Source organism: Ursus arctos, unplaced genomic scaffold (genome assembly GCF_023065955.2).
Source record: "Ursus arctos isolate Adak ecotype North America unplaced genomic scaffold, UrsArc2.0 scaffold_26, whole genome shotgun sequence".
NCBI lineage: Eukaryota > Metazoa > Chordata > Mammalia > Carnivora > Ursidae > Ursus > Ursus arctos.
The window spans coordinates 35,482,635-35,500,974 of NW_026622941.1; the positions used below are offsets into that span (position 1 = coordinate 35,482,635).

At 37.0% G+C, this 18,340-nt stretch overlaps 1 protein-coding gene across 10 annotated transcripts in view; it reads left to right on the plus strand.

Moving 5' to 3' along the window:
- The window catches only part of TMEM117 (transmembrane protein 117), a 509,455-nt gene that overhangs the window by 398,890 nt on the left and 92,225 nt on the right, over nucleotides 1-18,340 (plus strand). For all 10 annotated transcript variants that reach the window (XM_057303293.1, XM_057303292.1, XM_057303294.1 and 7 more), the window contains one exon: nucleotides 11,396-11,555. In XM_057303293.1, coding sequence (XP_057159276.1) covers nucleotides 11,396-11,555 — 160 coding nt within the window. The remainder of the gene's footprint in view (nucleotides 1-11,395; nucleotides 11,556-18,340) is intronic.

Consider the following 18,340-nt stretch of genomic DNA (forward strand, 5'->3'; position numbering starts at 1 on the left):
CAACTTAGTATGTGTAGTTTAGAATTTCTGTTTTGCATTTGTAAAAGTCAAAATATGCTTGGAGTAGCATAGCTATCATTTTATTTTCATTAAGCCATAGTGAGTATAGTTCTTGCTGGCATTACCTGTAGTTGATGTGTCTGTATCTATAGTCTTATCTTTATTATCACTTTCATTACTGAACTTGTGGTAATATTTATACCCAGGGCAACAAATACTAAAGTATGTCTCATATGTTGTCCTCTATTAAACTGGTGAATGATTTCATATGTATAAGATAATTCACTAGGAAGAAAAAATTGGGCTGGTGAGTTTGCTAAGAGACACACAAAATTAGCATGCGCATTTGGTTTATCCAACCTAATTTTTGTTTGCTCTTTGGTTTTTTTGTTTCGTTTTGTTTTGTTTTTGGTATTGCATTGGCTTCTTTCTTTAGAAGCTCCATAAACACGGGAGGAAATTCTATCAGTTGCATTAACATCTGAGCTTGGTGAAGGGTGAAGAACAAGTATTATTTTCTCCAGGTTAAATAAAGTCACTTACTCTTTCAATTGTTTTTTAAGTGCCAGTAATGTGCCAGTCATTAGTAATCAATAATAAACAATGCAGCCCAACTTTGCAGTATGCTCAATATTATTTTTCCTAAAACATATGTTCTACTCCACATCTAAAAGTATGAGACACAAAAGCTTTCTCCTCACCAAGACTAACTGTGCTTTATATCAATGAGCTACTTTCGAGTACCTGTGGGTGAACTAACATCACTCAGACATAAGTAGAAGAATTCAAGCCACTAAAAAAATATGGTCATTTCACTTGCCACCTCTTATATCAGGATCACTGATGCCCAGGATCCTGCATAAGCTGCAGTGGTTAGACATTGCAGAACTCCAAGGGGCATTGTTCATATTATTAGGATGTCAGGACACAGCTCACACAAATTACAATTTGCATGGCCAAATTCTCCAACCCAGATGCATCTTTTTCAGAAACTTCTTTCATGGCCTTTCAGGAATGAGAGTTACTAGGTTATTGCTCATTTCAATATTGGTGCTTTTTGAGCTCCTATTGTTCTCAGAATCAAGGCACTTCCCTTCATGGAGTAATAGAGAGAAAGAAAGATAAATAACACATAAATGTATGGTCCAGTGGACAACATTAGAGTCTAATAATTTCCTTTGCAGACTCTAGATCCCAATGAAGCCACAAACAAGTTGAGTTAATAACTGCATCTCCTTTCTCAGGGATTCTATCTTAACAAATGTGTTCAGTTTGGCCAAGAACTGGCAGCGACATTGACTTAATAAAAGCCATATGGAGAATCTGTGCTCTTTCATTAGGTCACTTAGCAAACATTACCTTTGTATTCCTGTGGTGCTTCCTGATCTCAAGAGTAGGAGACCAGAAGGAGACCAAACCATTTTCTTACCAACTTCCTGAAGAGAAAACTTCACTTCATTGCTAGGCTACAGTGCTGAGTAAACTTACACATTTCAGGGTGGGAACTGGCCTGAGGATCCAAGTGGTGATTGTCTGTCTCATAGAATTGCAATGGCGAGGTGCCTGGGTACACAGTCATTAAGCGTCCGACTCTTGGTTTCGGCTCAGGTCATGTGATCTCAGGGTGGTGATACAGAGCTCCACATTGGGCTCCATGCTCAGAATGGAGTCTGCTTGAGATTCTTCTTCCCTTTCCCTCTGTCCCTCCTGCTCATGCTCTCTCTCTCTCTCTCTCTCTCAAATAAATAAATCTGTAAAAAAAAAAAAAAAAAAAGAATTGCAATGGCAACATTGATAATTAAGCAAAATGAAAGGTGTTGGCATTCTCTCATGACCATCTGTGACTTTTTTGTGCTGGTACTTAGTGTTCAGAGGGGAACTGGATGTTTGAATTGGCTCACAGTTTTGCAGTGAAAAGTGAAGGAAAGCATTCTTCTGCTAATGCCTGCTTGTTGTATTTTTTCTCTCTAAACAACATGGTTAGAAATTATAATATTAACTCGTTTTAAATTCCATTGCCATACCACATTTCATTTCATATGTTTAACACTTTGAAATATCATACCTTAATTGTAAAATTACATTTGCTATCTTGAGCCAAGCATTCTTTTATTTGTAGTGGTAACCTTAAACCTTTAATTTTTAATAGGATTCTCAGATTTTTATTTTGCTATGAGAAATTATGATCTGACTTGTTTTAGTTGAGTTTCAACATTTTGTAAAAAGAAATAAAAGTGATTTTTGTTTCCTTTTAAATGTTACAATAATTGTGCAGCATGATCAGAAAGGAATGTGATATTCATGACTAGAATAAAAGATTATAGACATCTTAGGGCATGAATAATAACAAATATATTAAAACACATAAAAGCATAATTATTTTGAATCATATGAAATGCTATTTTTAGTAGTATAAAACATGGTCAAATTTTAGCAGGTTTGCTTGGCTCAACTTATTTTAGGTGATTCTCTACATTCCTGATACCTAGTTTTGTTAAGATAGAATTGTGTGATAGTGACTCTAAATGTATTAGACCTTAGAACCTAATGTAAGTTCTTCTGTGTCTTCACTTAATGCCTGCTTTCAGGCTATGTGACTATGCAATAAGTGTATCTTAAAATGGTTATGAATGGAAGAAGGAAAATAATATTAACTAATTTAGTTACTTAAAATGAAAGTTCAGTATTTTTAAAAATCCAGACATTCTGGTGAAGAAGTGGTTAGGACTATGAATTAAACCACGTTTTGGGGATTATCTGGATTTACTTACGTGTTCTACTCTGTCTCTGATCATCAAATATAATAGATATTTGAATAGGTTGTAAAATGAGTATGTTTCCAGATAAGATGAAGATGACATTAAATTTTTTAGAATATCTGTACATTTTTAGCTGAAGAAAGAAAGTGCTTTGCTATAGGCTGAGTCCTTCTCAGAATCGGTAGTTTCTCATTGCAGTTCTGTCACTGGTAGTCTGTGTGACATGAGCAAGTCCCTTAACCTCTGTAGAAGCATTTTATTTGTGCGCTTTACCAATGACTCTTAGAGCACACACAAAATTTACACCTCCTTACCAATTACTTCTGTGGTTCCTAGGAGCCCACCCAGTGGTTGGAAATCACTGAATTAAAAAAGCTCTGTTAACCCTTCTTGGTCTCACATTCTAACTCTTTTTTGTTGTTGTTGTTGTTTTAAGATTGGTCATTGATTGATTTTAGAGAGAGAGAGTAAGAGAGAGCACGAGTGTGAGGGGCAGAGAGAGAGGGAGACAGAGTCTGGCAGACTCCTCACTGAGCATGGAGCCTGACACCAGGCTTGATAACACGACCTTGAGATGACGATCTGATCTGAAACCAAGGGTCAGATGCTGAAGCAGCTGCATTACCCAGGTGCCCCCGCAACCTTTCTTTTATAAAGAATCTAATCTAAGAAGAATCAACAACAATTGAGGAAAAGCAAACAAACTAGAAATCTGAAAACATGAAATTGAGACTAACCACTCAAGCTGATAATTATGTATGAGTTTTTTTTTTCACTTGACTGGTAGCCAAAAACCAGAGACAGTGAAATTGATGAGCCAGTGTGTCCTGCTGGTGTTGGCTGCAGTATGAAAGGAAATAATCCAGATAATTGTTTAATTGGATGCTACTTAAAAGAGAAGCTGGAACTCCCCAAGAATCATGGTCCAGAGTAAACATCTTTTCAATCATATTGGTTAAATAAAAACCCAAGAATGTTGCATTGATGGCCAGCATTTATGAGGTTCCATTTTTACTGCCATGAAAATATTCCTTTTAACTGTTCCCTGCCAGTTCTTATCAGTCTCTATCAGTTTTACTTTTCAACGTTAAGTATTTCTGGATGATAATTTTCCAGTATTATACTTGTAATGAAAAAGGAAAATAAAATAAATGAAATCCTTAGCTACACAGTTACAGGAGGATAATATTCAAGAGCTTCCTATGAGAGGCAATGCATACAAAGGTTATGACACAGATCATCATAAATCAGCCTGCGTGTGAATCATTTTATATCACTTCTATCTTATAGTTTATGTAACTTTTAAAGTCTGTAACGCAGGTGAACTTTCTGTGACTCAGTTTCCGCACTTGTAAATTGGGGGTGGTGATAATAGGTTGAAGTAAGGATTATACAAGTTAATTTGTGTAAAGTGCTTATACCAATGCCTGGCACATTATAAGTGGCACATAACTGTAATAATAATTTGCTACCATTGCTGTTTCCTTTGTAGCAGTTTCACATAAAAGTGACTGTTTTTGTGTAATCTAACTGAGTCACGGCTCTTTTAAACTGGTGTTCTGACTGAATTATCATAGCATGGTACAGTCTATCAATTTTACAAGAAGTGGCTGAGAAAAACAAACCACATGCAATACATTTCCTTCTGTAGCTCTATCTAGAGAGGGGGCTAAATATAATTTTGGGTGGAACGACCAATTACTGTATTTTGGTCCCTCTTTTTCCTTTCTTTTTTCTATTCGCTTGAGACTTTATTTTTAGGGCTCTTTCTCTGAACTGTCTGCTCTCATATTTAATGATTGGCATTTTTATTCTTTTTATAGTCATAAATATTAAATATCAGGCAGAATACTTCCTTTAATTTCCCTTTGGAGTAATAAAATATTACCAATAACTTTTTCTTGATATCTGTAGCAATACTCTTTGTCAAAGCAGAAGTACTTAATAAAGCCAGAAAAACATCTACGAAATCTCTTAGAGTATTATATATTGGACAATTGAAAATATATCAAATAAAGCAAATATCCAAGAGATGAACTTAGGGAGCTTTCACACAATAGGCATTATGAGAAATTCCAAATACCAAAAAGTTTTAATGATTAATTGTAATGATTGTATTCACAATGAGATTATTAGCATGAATAAGAATAACTCCTTTTCAAATCTTGAAAGAGATCAGGCTTCTGATAGCTCAACAAACACTTTTTCCAAACTTCCAGATGTTGACACCTAAAAATGTGCCTCTGAATATTTAATTTTACATTACCAGTTTACATATTTAGACCAATGAAGTAACATTAGAGTATGAACTCCTGTGTAATCAACTGTCCTCACAAAACGAGATCTAGGTATCTCTCAGGAAAAGTACAGGGGTGATATTAAAAATGCTAACCTGTAGACTTCTGGAAAAGATGGTGGAGTAGGAGGATCCTAAGCTCACCTCATCCCATGGATATAACTAGGTGACACCCACAGCAGTGTAAATAACCCAGAAAATGACCTGAAGACTGACAGAACAGACTCCACAGCTAAATGTAGAGAAGAGGCCACATCAAAGAGGGTAGGAAGAGTAGAAATATGGTCTGGAGCCAAAGGGACCTGCATGACTATCCCTAAGAGGGAAGGACACAAGGGGCATGGAGAGGGGAGATAAGAAGACACTCACACCAAACACCCCAGGCACCAGGGACCCAAACGGGGAAGACAAATTTCTATAACATTTGGCCATGAAAATCAGAAGAGCCTAACAATCAGTGGGGCTTAAAATCTGGAACATAAAAAATCAGCAGGATAGGCTTTGGGAGAGCCAGGGGGGCAGAGTCCCCACCTGTAAAGAGAGAGCACAACAAACCAGTCCTGCTGAGATACAGCATAGAAGCAACAGTTTGAGAAAAGTTTGAGGCACACAGGAAGGAGATTTATTTACTAATCTCAGAGCATGTTCTGGAGGGACAGAGGTCTTTGGGAGACCCCTCTAAGAACAAAAAAACTGGTGGGCACCGTTTCCTTCCATGGCCCCCCAGCCTAGATACAAGGGCACCTTCAGGAACCAGCACCAGGCAACACTCTCCCCCTAGCTTGCTAATAGTGCATACCACCCATGCTCCCATCTGTGGATCTGCCCCCTCCAACCCAGCTGGCCTGGCAGGAGTTTTCCCTGGTGGTTGCAGGTCCCTTCACTCAATGGATGAGCATGGACTTTGCTGGCACCACCTGTCATGCCCCTTCCAATATGCCCTTGGTCACAGCCCATTCAAACTGGTGCCACAAGCCTGGCAGTATGCACACAACCCCACCAAAGGCCAGCACCACTCCAAAGTGACTCCTGCCAGAAGGAGAGGAGAAGATAACCACACATACCAGTCTAACTGCAGCCCCTACCACCAGCGAAAGTTTCTCAAGGGACAATAGAGGGAAAGCACCCTGCAGTTCAGTGCTATTGCATCTCTGACAAATGCCTGGTCTGACTCAACTCAAGCCCAAGGCAGCCCCAGACTGGCCCACTAACATCACAGGGATCAAACCCTGCCCATGATAGACAAAGAGAGCCATTGCAGATGAATGGATTGAAGGCAGATATGGCTCAGCCAAAACAGTTGGGCTCATGTAACACACAAAACTTAATATAGGCTGCTATATGCATAAGATGTTGTATATAAACCTGGTAATGGTAACCACAAATTAAACAAATAATTGATATGCAAAAAATGAAGAGAAAGGAATCAAAGTATATCACCAAAGAAAGCCAGCAAACTGTGAGAGAAGAGAACAAGAGAAGAATGGAACAGAGAAGAAGTACAAAAACACCCATAAAACAAGTAATGAAATGGCAATAAGTACATACCCATCAATAGTTACTTTGAATGCAAATGGCCTAAATGTTCTAAACAAAATGCATACATAATGGAATGGATAAAAAAGCAAGAATTATCCATAAACTGCCTACAGGAGACACACTTCAGACCTAAAGGCACATGTGGATTGAAAATGAGGGGAGGAAAAGGATTTATCATGCAAATGAAAGTAAAACTTTCACTATTTGCAGATGATATATTACTATATATAGAAAACCCTAATAACTCCACCAAAACACTACCAGGACTGATAAATGAATTCAGTAAGCTGGCAGAATACAGAATCAATATACAGAAATCTGTTGCATTTTTTACAGTAATAATGAAGAGGCAAAAAGGAAATTAAGAAAATCTCATTTACAATTGCACCAAAAAAAAAAAAAATACCTAGGAATAAACTTAACCAAGGAAGTGAAAGACCTATACTCTGAAAACTATTAAACACTGAAAAAAGAAATTGAAGAGAACAAAAAAGTAGAAAGATATTTCATGCTCATGGATTGGAAAAACAAGTATTGTTAAAATGGCCACACTACCCAAAGCAATCTACAGATTTAATGCAATCCCTATCAAAATAGTAACAGCATTTCTCACAGAACTAGAACAAATAATCCTAAAATTTGTATGGAAGCACAAAAGACCCCAAATAGCCAAAGCAATCTTGTAGAAGAAGAACACTGGAGGTGCCACAATCCCAGATATCAGGATAAACTACAACACTGTAGTCATCAAATAGTATGGTACTGGCACAAAAATGACACATAAATCAGTGGAACAGAATAGAGAGTCCAGAAATAAACCCAAGATTATGTGGTCAGTTAATCTTGGACAAAGGAGGCAAGACTATGCAATGGGAAAAGGATGGTCTGTTCAACAAATGGTGTTGGGAAAACTGGACAGCTACATGCAAAAGAATGAAACTGGACCACTATCTTACACCATACACAAAAATAAACTCAAAATGGATTAAAGACCTAAATGTGAGACCTGAAACCATAAAAATTCTAGAAGAGAGCACAGGCAGTAACTTTTCTGACATTGACTGTAGCAACATTTTTCTAGATATGTCTCCTGAGGTGAGGAAAACAAAAGCAAAAATACATTATTAGGACTACATCAAAATAAAAAGCTTCTGCACAGCAAAGGAAACAATCAACAAAACTAAAAGACAACCCTTTTAATGGGAGAAGATATTTGCAAATGACATATCTGATGAAGGGTTAGTATCCAGACCATATAAAGAACTGGTAAAATTCAACACCAGAAAACCCCAAATAATCTAATTTAAAAATGGGTAGAAGAAATGAATAGACATTTCTCCAAAGAAGACATACAGATGGCCAACAGTCACGTGAAGAGATACTCAACATCACTTATCATCAGGGAAGTGCAAATCAAAATCACAGTGAGATATCACCTCATTCCTGTCAGAGGGGCTAAAATCAAAAATTCAAGAAACAACAAATGTTGGTGAGGATATGGAAAAAAAGGAACCCTGGTTCACTGCTTTGGGAATGAAAGGTGGTACAGCGAACGTGGAAACCAGTATGGACCTTCCTCAAAAAATTAAAAAATAGAATTGTCATATGAACCAGTAATTACATTGTTGGTTATTTACCCTAAGAATACAAAAAACACTAATTCCAAAAGACATGTGCACCTCTATGTTTGTTGCAGCATTATTTACAATAGCCAAATTGCAGAAGCAACCCGTGTCCACCGATTGATGAATGGATAATGAAGAGGTGATTATACGCACATACACACACACACACACACACACACACACACACACACACACACACATACACACACGCACACACACAATGGAACATTACTCAGTCATAAGAAAAAGTGAAATCTTGCCATTAGAAACAACATGTATGGATATAGAGAGTATAATGCTAAGTGAAATAAGTCAGTCAGAGAAAGACAGATACCATATGATTTCACTCATTGGGAATTTTAGAAACAAAACAAAAAAAACAAAATAAAAAAGAGGCATCGGGGCACCTGGGTGGCTCAGTCATTAAGCGTCAGCCTTTGGCTCAGGGCGTGATCCCGGCGTTCTGGGATTGAGCCCCACATCAGGCTCCTCTGCTGGAAGCCTGCTTCTTCCTCTCCCACTCCCCCTGCTTGTGTTCCCTCTCTCGCTGGCTGTCTCTCTCTCTGACAAATAAATAAATAAAAATCTTTAAAAAATAAAAAATAAAAAAAAAAGAGACAAACCAAAAACCAGACTCTAAACTATAGAGAACAAACTGATGATACCAGAGGGAAGGTGGGTGGGGGATGGGTGACACAGGTGAAGGGGATTAAAGGGACACTTATCATGATAAGCACTGCATAATGTATAGAATTGTTGAATCACTATCATGTACACCTGAAACTAACATAACAACCTGTATAATAACTACACTGGAATTAAAAAACAAAAAAAGAGGCAGATCCAACTGGAATGTCTTTTTGGGCACTTACTCCTGTCATAATGCCTGACCCTTGGATGAAATTCTGGTAATAGAGAAGCCATCTCATCCTGATAAGGGTGAAAGTCATATTAAGGATGGAGGAAAAGGAAGATAAAAGGAGCATTGTTCTGCTGATAACTCTTGGGCCAATATGCTATCCAGGGATATCTTATTTCATGAAATAGATAAACTTTTTACTTGGTTAAGAGAAAAAAATAAAAATCACAAACAAATTGACTTAACCTGGAGAAAAATTCATTTAAAATCCCATTATTCTTATGTTTGACCACGTAATATTTGCTATTTCTTTCTATTGAATTATAATAGTTATTTAGTATTTCTCCCATGCTTAATTAACCCATTTAAATTTCTGGAAATGATCAAAGGTATTCTAAATGGTAGGAGAGACAATCTGTAATTTGGAGATCATGAGTGAAATTCTTTTGATAGTTTGTAATTTTAATAAAATAAGTTAATTTTATTAGAAATTTTTATTTTTCAGGGGCGCCTGGGTGGCTCAGTCGTTAAGTTCTGGGATCGAGCCCCGCATCAGGCTCCTCCGTGGGAAGCCTGCTTCTTCCTCTCCCACTCCCCCAGCTTGTGTTCCCTCTCTCACTGGCTGTCTCTCTGTCTCTGTCAAATAAATAAATAAATAAAATATTTTTAAAAGAAAGAAAGAAAGAAAGACATTTTTATTTTTCAAAAAAAAAAATTAAATATATCTTAACTATTTATGGGGGGTGGGAAATCTAAGGGGGGGTCCATTATATTCATTCTATCAAAGTATAACTTGTTACAAATAAGTTGTGAAAAGCAAGCCCAGTATTTAGGTTTAGAAATTTGTGCTTTATTCAACTGAAAAGAGGTGGTCTAGGATGATCCATATTACTCTTTTTTTGTATCATTTATTATCAGATATCTGAGGACAAAAACTGTTAATTGCCAAAATGGGTACGTGTTCTTCTAAGGTATTATTTCACCTCCATATATTTTCTTCCATTTTGCTTCCATTTTTCTTTTTTCTTTTTTTTCCTTATTTCCCTTTTTCTTCCTTTTCTTTCTTTTGATTAAGATTATTTTCAAAACAATTGCTCTTTTTTATTTTCCTTTTTACAATCCAAAACTGTATGCAGATAACAATATAGCTCTGAAAACAAAGGCTTAACTACATGATAGACAATTCTCTGGCATATTAAATTTTTGCTGCCTACATTTCAGATTTACTTTGAATGTTAATATTAAAGACTAATTTAAGGGGTGCCTGGGTGGCTCAGTCGGTTAAGCATCTGCCTTAGGCTCAGGTCAGCTCAGGTCGGCTCTGGTCGGCTCAGGTCATGGTTCCAGGGTCCTGGGATCAAGCCCCACGTTGGGCTCTCTGCTCATCGGGGATCCTGCTTCTCCCTTTCCCTCTACCTGCTGCTCCCCCTGCTTGTGCTCTCTCTCTCTCTCTCTGTCAAATAAATAAGATCTTAAAAAAAAAAAAAAGACTAATTTAAGGGCTCTTGATTTTTATAAAAAGCTTAATTGTTACAACTTCCACAACCATTCACTGACTTCCATCTGATATAATTATGTAAGATTTTATGGGGATTACAAAGATAAGAAATAAGGTTAGGCCCCTAGTATCTTATAACAAGAATGGGTAATCAAACATGGTGTGACCTAGACAGGTCACTAGGCCACAAGCCATGTATGATACAAGTCCTATGAGGAGAAATGGCTACACTGCCTTACATCGGAAACTGGGGATGTACTGTATGGTGACTAACATAATATAATAAAAAATCATTAAAAAAAAAAAAAGAAATGGCTACACTGTTGCTGTGTAGAGGTGGTTCTTCCATGGAGCTCCTGAGGCTATGAGGATGATGATGGGGTTGGTCTAACTATCCCTCTCTTATATAGGACAGTAATAGAATCCAAAGACTTGTTCATCACTCACCATCTGCCTTATGCTCTTACATATGCATGTCTACTACCCTCAGTAAATGATGCACGTGTAATGAGAGCTACACACCACTGCTCTCTTTGGGACACATATTGCACCGGCCAAGGCCATTTGTAATATTTTTATTGTTAATTATCTTAATGTTCTTAAGGGAAAATCTTGGGATGGATGCTAGCATACCTTTTTTCATTGCTTTTGAAGAAAGCACTTAATTTACTACTTTGTTCATCTTCATTTTGGTGAATATGCCTTGGCAAAGGGTACTTGGCAAAGGGTAGGCATTGAATATAGCACAGATAACATGCAGTCTTCACTGTCTATATCATTATGTCTAACGTTCTTTAATGAACATCTTGTTCCTCGCAGGACGGTCCTCTTTACTCTGACTTCTGTGGTTGTACTTGTCATTACAACTGACTGGATCAGCTGGGACAAGCTGAATCGGGGTTTTTTGCCCAGTGATGAAGTTTCCAGAGCTTTCCTGGCTTCTTTTATCTTGGTCTTTGACCTCCTTATTGTAATGCAGGTAAGTGTTTTTGTATTTTCCTCCTCTCACTAACGCCGCTCTCTGCTTTGTTACCAATATAACAAACACTGTAGGTACAGTGAAAAGCTCCCTAAAGCTAGAAAAGTGCATAGTTTATAGTTGCTATTGATGGGGTCTTCTCTGATCATAGTTTCAGCAGTTTTACTGGGAGGATATGCCAACTAGGCTTCATGAAAGGAGCACCAAAAATTCATTGTATGAACATTGCAAGGTGGGCCCTGAGAAACCGTACACCCAGCATGGTGGTGTTTTTGGCCAAGGCTTCAAAACAAGGCAAAACAACAACAAAAACCCTGTCATTTAGTAACTGAAAAGCTGCCGAGATGAGGATGATAGAAAGCCAGCAAAGCAGGGATAAGCAATTGCCAAAGCAACTCAGGGTTTTATAGCAGTTGAAATGGAATGATGTAAAAATGCTTTTTCTGGTTATGGAAATTATCACTTTCAGGACTCACTAGAGATCATTCCATTTTCATGTAAACAATATTTCTGCCCTGCTCAGCACCAGACTGTTCCACTAACCAGTGCTACTTGTGTAATCTGCTGTAAATGCTCTGGGGTCTGAGGACCGCAAAATGGAGGGATGTTCCTTTGTATGAGACTGAAAGAAACATTAACTATTTCTTGGCACTTTATCTTGCTCATTAAATGTCCATTCATTTGCTAGAGATTTTCTTATTGGTTTTAGAAGGCAATTTGGGGTTTTCCCCTCTGAAGCATTTTAAGTTACCAGAACAAAGGCCATAGTTGCTGAAGGGAAGGTAAGCACCATTGTGTTCTAAATTTATGTGAGATTTCACAAGATAGCAGATTGGTTTGCTCATTTCTAGAGGCAAAGAAAGGCCTTTATAAGTGCTTCTGTGGTATCCTAAAAGAGAATAAGTTTGTTTTTTGTTTTGTTTGATTTGGGTTTTTTTTGCTATATAATATAGCCTGCATTAGGTTCAGGGTGGTTCCTAGAGTGTATTGCTATTTCAATGGATAACAATTTAAAATATGTTGATAACATATTTTATCTTTTATATATATATTTCTTTTATATATATCTTTTAAATATATATATTTTTATATATATTGTATATATAACATATATATTATATATTTTATATATTATTTCTTTTATATATATCTTATATATATATATGTATATATATATATGTATATATAATTGAATGTCTCATCTAAAAATTCATGTATTTCTTTTTTATATTCTGTGGGCTAGTTTAGCCTAGTGGAGAAACTAAGAAAGCATGGTGGGTTCCATATCTGTCTCTTACTTGCTATAGGACCTTCTCTGGATATTCATAAAATCAGATTTGTAACACTAATGCAATAATGCATGATGCATTACTTGTTTAGAGGCTGTTTTTATCTTCTTTCATCTAATACTCCTGAAGGATATACTTCCTTATGTAAAGCATTTGCTTTGGCCGAATGGCCTACTGTACCTCTTTGAACCCATTGTAGAGTCAAAGGTAGACCGTTGTCTTTTAGATTTTTTAAAATTTGTATATGTGAGAGCATAAATTTCCTGATTTTGTACTACTATCCATCACCTTCTACCCTCTTTTACATTGTTTTAATTATTGTTCCAATAAGGTCACTAAAGTCAGGGACTTGAAGGGGGAAAATGTAACATTACAATTTACAGGTATTATGGCCTCGCTCAAAAAGTACCTAATAAAGAGGGCTAGAAGAAAGGAAGGATAGTTAGGATTTAGATGGGTAGAGTCCGCAGGACTGGGATGGGGAAGGCGTTCTAGAAGAAGGAAATGGCATGAACATGTGGAGTTAGTAAAGTGCTGAAGTGTTCAGACGGTAGCCAGAGCACCAAGTGACTGAAAACGGAGAGTTCGTGCTGAGGAATGTATGAGTTTGGACCATTTTGGCTGCAAGTAACAACAACCCTGCCAAGCTAGCTTAATCAAAGGGGGGATGTATTGCTGCAATATAAGGATGCCTTACAGAATTAAAGAGGAGGGATGCAGTTACATTTTAGGGCCACATGAAAGCAGACACTAAAGTGTACCAGGGAACCCAGACCTAGCTTTTATTCCCCATCTCTCATCTTTTTCTTTTAAATTTTTTTTTTATTTTTTTAAACTTCTGTGTCCTTTTCTTCTCTCACTGTAAAGCAGCATTTTGAGCTTCCCAGTTCACATGGGAGAAAATGACCACAGCCAACACCTCAGAGGGGGACCACTTTCTAGTTGTCAGGCCTAATTCCAGATTCCTGGGGAAGGGATTGCAAGGACTGGATCACACCCATCAGTGGAATGACTGGGGGTGAATCCACAGAAAGCAGGGAGATGTTGGGCCTCAAAAGCCAAATTAATTTTTGTCTAATAAGAGGAAGAGTCCAAAACGAGGCCCAGGACGTAGGGCCCTTGACTCTTTTTCTCTCTCCGCCAGTACTGAGTTAGCCAGGCAGGCCAGTGGATTGCTCTTTTGCTATGTCTCTTATAGTCTATTCCTTCCTTCTCATTTCTCTACTTCTGTTCCGTCTGACTCTCCTCTATTCTATTGTAAAATAATCTCCTTTGCAGCCTTCTGCTTCCAGATGTCCCCTAGTCCCATACTCTCCATGCAGCTCAGCCTCATAAACTTCCGACCTGCAATCCATGTTGTACATGCCTCTTCTTAGCCAAAGTGACTCCTCATTGTCCAAGAATAAAGTCCAGACTCCAAGGGCACGTGCTTAGTGCCTCCACGATCCGGCCCTGGCTGTGTTTTTCTCACCTGTCTCCTTTGCTCTAGCTCCACCCCAGACCAAAGGGCTTGTTGTTTGGCCCTTGACCACAGCACACTTATTCCAGGATGTCTTTTTCTCCCCAGATGTGTCTCCTCCTGCTCTGCTCGTCTAGACCCTACCATTGAGCACCATTCCAATTCCCCCACATGAAAACCATGCAATCAGTCCCTCCGTGGAACTCCTGCCGCACTTTTTACCGGACTACAAATCACCATTTCACTTCTTTCCTGCTCTATGGAGCAGAAACCATAGCTTATAACTATATATCCCTGGAGTCTCGCTAACACAGAATCTTACATGGGCAGCAGTATGCCCAGAGTAATAACTGCTTGATGACGATAAAGAAGTGACATCTGAGCACTGAGTCTCATGCAAACTCTGCCCCACTTTGGGGGTATCGTGTTGAAATTCTGGGAACTAGTGCATGGGAGTTTAAGGAAGAGAGTGAATTTTAGGAAACAGAGCCTCGGAAGGCATATATATTCAAGACATTTAAAAATATATAATACAAATGTCCTAACAAGTCTAAAACCAACTGAACTGTGATCTAGTTCATTCCAGATTCACATATTTCAGACAAAAGAAAAATAGAAAAGTAGCAAAATTAATGGAAATGGAAGGAATAGTTTTATTAAAAGATTTTCTCTCATTGGACTTATTTAAGTGATTTAAAAGCAATTGACCCTAGCCTTTTCTAATACTAGAAAAATTCAACTTACACTATCAAAAGATATTTTAATGTTTGGTTAAAAAAAAAAGAAAAGAAACCTTTAGAAAATGGCACTACTTCTGTAAAGATTTTATCTTAACAAAATTAGTAGGTCAATTCTGAAAACTTTTAGAGAAAGTATAATTATTTTTATGAATATTAAATAGGATTTCTACATTTATCATAAAAATCATTTGTGTATCACATTTTTCTGTAGTTTTAGTAAAGTCACTAGAACTAAAGCATAAACACATGCTAGTAAAATAGAACATGTGATTCATAAAAATCACACATTTCTACAGAACATGAGAAGTATGTTGTAAAAACTCTTCTCTCTAAGGAAATCTTATCTCAAATTCTGTTTAATATTTATAATTTTGCCATTTGATTTTTATATTCCTTAAGTTCATTGCATAAGTACTTAATTTGCAGTTATGTCCCATCCATTCATCTCTTATTAGATTGAAAAAAAGATATATCTAAATTATGTAAGAGTTAAAGTATTGTAGAGTAATCAAAGAAAAAAGAAGTCTTCTAGGAGTCCACCTGCTCAAAATAGAAAGAGAAAGAGGGGCGCCTGGGTGGCACAGCGGTTAAGCATCTGCCTTCAGCTCAGGGCGTGATCCCGGCGTTATGGGATCGAGCCCCACATCAGGCTCCTCCGCTATGAGCCTGCTTCTTCCTCTTCCACTCCCCCTGCTTGTGTTCCCTCTCTTGCTGGCTGTCTCTATCTCTGTCAAATAAATAAATAAAATCTTTAAAAAAAAATAGAAAGAGAGAGAGAGAGATAGATCAGTGTAGACAGAATAGTAGGACAAAACTTCAAAGAAGAGATGAGAGTAGAAGGGCAGGCAGCTAGAATTTAAAAAGGCACAACAATAAAGAAGACATTTAAGACATTTGATTTTTTGAGGAACCTCCATACTGCTTTCCAGAATGGTTGTACCAGTTTGCATTCCCACCAACAATGCATGAGGGTTTCTTTTTCTCCACATCCCTGCCAACATTTGTTATTTCTAGTCTTACACCATTCTGACAGGTGTAAGGTGATATCTTATTGTGGTTTTGATCTGCATTTCCCTGATGATTATTGAAATTAAAAATAGAAATACCATCTGATCCAATAATTCCACTTTAGGTATTTACCCAAGGAAAATGAAAAGCCTTATTTGAAAAGATATATATACCTCTATGTTTATTGCAGCATTATTTACAATATCCAAGATATGGAAATACCTCAAGTGTCTATCCATAGATGAATGGATAAAGGAGGTGTGGTATACATACAGAATATTACTTAGCCATGGAAATGGATGAGATCTTGCCATCTGCAACGTCATGAATAGACCTAGAGGGTATTATGCTAAGTGAAATAAGTCAGGCAGAGAAAGACAAATACCATATGATTTCCTTTTATATGTGAAATCTAAGAAACAAAACAAAGGAAAACAAAACAAAAAGTAGAATTAGACCCATAAATACAGAGAACACACTGATGGTTGTCAGAAATGAGGAGGTGGGTGAAGGGAAGTGGGAGATACAGCCTTCCAGTTATAGACTAAATAAGTAACAGGAATAAAATGTCAGCATAGGTAATATAGTCAGTAATGTTGTAATGACATCATATGGTGACAGATGGTAGTTACACTTGTGATGAGCATAATATAATGTAGAGAGTTGTTGAGTCACTATGTTGTGTACCTGAAAGTAATGTAACATTGTGTGTCAACTGTATTCAAGTTTTTAAAAAAATAGCTAAACTCATAGAAACAAAGAGTAGAATGGTGGTTGCCAGATATTGAGGAAAATAGGGAGAGGTTGGTAAGAAGGTACGAACTTTCACTTATAAGATGAGGAAGTTCAGAAGATGTAATGTACAACATGGTTTCTGTAGTTAAAAATACTGTCTTGTATACTTGCAATTTGCTAAAAGAATAAATTTTTAGCATTCTCATAAAAAAAAGTCACTAAATGAGGTAATGGAAATGTTGATTAACTTAATTGTGAGACTCATTTCAGAATATGTATATATATATTAAACATGTTATACCCTTTATATTATAATTTTGTCAATTTCACCTCAATAAAGTTGGAAAAAGTACTAAGTGATAAAGAATGTGACATAAAGAACAAAACGAAACATTTACGAATTCATTCCTAGTGTACATCACATCAGGTGCTGGAGACACAGGACAGTGGGAAAGGAAATGAAAGATCAATGATACAGTCCACAGGAGTTTGTAATCACAAAGGAATTCATAATTTAATGGAATAAATATGAGTAGAAAAGTAAAGACATTTTAAGAAAACTGTCTTTAGAAGAATTTTTTATTCAGGTAAAAAGCAAATATTCCTACCTTTGTCACTTTTAAAATTTATCTCCCCTACCATCCTAGGATCTAGTTGCTGTTGTGAAGGCTTTAAGGAGGGCACGTATTGCATGGTGCATTGGGTGTTATAAGCAAGTAATGAATCATGGAACTTTACATCAAAAACTAGGGATGTACTGTATGGTGACTAACATAATATAATAAAAAAATTATTATAAAAAATAAAATAAAGTAAAGGAACTTTCTCTTCATAAGATAAAGAACATTCTGTGCTTTTCAACTAGATAGGAAGAAGGAGAATGAGAGAAGGAAGAGAGAAGAAGAGAAGGACTAGTTGGGGGATACTGGGAAGGGGAGATGGGGAGGAGGAGGAGAGGTGTGGAGCCAGGAAGATGGGTATAAGTGGGGATGACTTGAGGAGCCAGTAAAATTCTCCAGTGTCGATTGGTGGGTGGAGAAGGGTGGGATTAATCAATGATAATGACCATGGAGACTGATGAAGTGCTTTATCTGTTAAGTTTCCATGCATTCTTTGTCTTTCCTGAATGCTTTACATAACTAAACTCTAAGGGATTAGTGTAGAGAATATTAAAAGCTGTTGAGTTTTACAACTGGATCATTGTAGTCTAGCATCAAGAGAGCATCTGCTGAACAAAGTGCCCAAGAGGCAACGGAAGCTGTGAGAAGATAGGTTTCTGGGAATTTTTATAGGCAAGTATAGAAAGTTTTTGCCTTGAACCTCTTCTCTTTAGCATCCTCTCCTCTAGAAGGCTTCTCTCATTACCTTCTGTATGTGTGTATCTTAGATTTATGTATATAAATAGATACATAATATAAAATATATATGTAATATCAGCTTTCTGCGCTTCGAGGAGATGAAAGAAGTTTTCCAGAAGAGAGGTTTTTAAAGAGAAGAAGGAAGATTCAAGGATTATGTTTTGGTGAATCCTCACATTGTTGATACATTTTTTCA